This window comes from Hipposideros armiger, unplaced genomic scaffold (genome assembly GCF_001890085.2).
Source record: "Hipposideros armiger isolate ML-2016 unplaced genomic scaffold, ASM189008v1 scaffold_198, whole genome shotgun sequence".
NCBI classification, from domain to species: Eukaryota; Metazoa; Chordata; class Mammalia; order Chiroptera; family Hipposideridae; genus Hipposideros; species Hipposideros armiger.
Window position 1 is genome coordinate 2,126,654 of NW_017731548.1, and position 1,120 is coordinate 2,127,773.

Genomic DNA, 1,120 nt, shown 5'->3' on the forward strand with positions numbered 1-1,120 from the left:
ACTTTTGTCATTTGCCATCAAACCCCATAATAACTAAATTGTCTCAAATATCCTATTTTAAACTTCAGAATTCTGAATAAGACAGGTTTATTTTATAAATGGGAAAATTTTTCTATCATGATACAATTCTGAATAAACAGTTCCAAAAGAACTAAAGAGCCTTCTCCATCTAGAGCACTTTACAAATATTACTTAACAATTTTCACAAACTCCCTGTGGGATAAGTGTAATTAACACTTTTTAATAAATGAAGAAATTGAGGTTGAGGTCATATCTTGTAAGTTGTAGAAACTAGGTAAAAATACAAGATTTATCTCATGCTAAAACCCATATACCTTATATTAAATTATAACTTCAAAAAGATCATGTCTGAGTCTCACTGATAACAGAAAACATGTTTGTTTTTTATTATAAGGAGTAACTTATCTGAGATCCACACTTATACTGAGAAATGCGAAAGACATATTCCTGGGTTAAGCTTTGTGCCATGTTTTTAAAAATGGATATCTATACAGAATACTTTGCATTCTACTTACCCTCTCAAAATTAAATACAATTTCAACATTAGACATGTCAAACACTAAAAATAATGAGTATGGCTGAGAGTAAAAAGTTACATACCCCCTAATAGAACATAGTGACTGCAATATTCAATGAAATTGTTTTTAAAAATTAAACTTCAATAAATGTTCAGTAAGTCAAATTCACGTTTTTGTTTAATAGGAAAGAATGGATTTACCTTAAGCTCTAACTTGAATTTTCAATGGTCAATAATAAGTAATAAAGTTTTCATACTATAACATTATCCTCTGATATTTGTAATCATTTGAAGATTATGCTCAAATTAATGGTCAGCAAACTATAACCCACAGGTCAAATCTGCCCCACTGCCTGATTTTTTAAAGAAAGTTTTATTGAAGCACACCCACACCTATTCTTTTATGTCACTGTCTATGGCTACTTTTGTACAATAGCATATTTTCTTCATTAAATGCATTATCTGTATATAACGCATGCGTATTTTGAAAAACTCCACAAACCTAAACAAAATTACCAGATCACTCAAACATTAATTTCAAATGTTTCTATCGCTCTTTATACATCAAGGGTTAAAAATCTA

At 29.3% G+C, this 1,120-nt stretch overlaps 1 protein-coding gene across 1 annotated transcript in view; it reads right to left on the reverse strand.

The window, feature by feature from the left end:
- The window catches only part of NBEA (neurobeachin), a 707,336-nt gene that overhangs the window by 500,759 nt on the left and 205,457 nt on the right, over window positions 1-1,120 (reverse strand). The window contains exon 24 of the mRNA XM_019653151.1: window positions 537-624. Coding sequence (XP_019508696.1) covers window positions 537-624 — 88 coding nt within the window. The remainder of the gene's footprint in view (window positions 1-536; window positions 625-1,120) is intronic.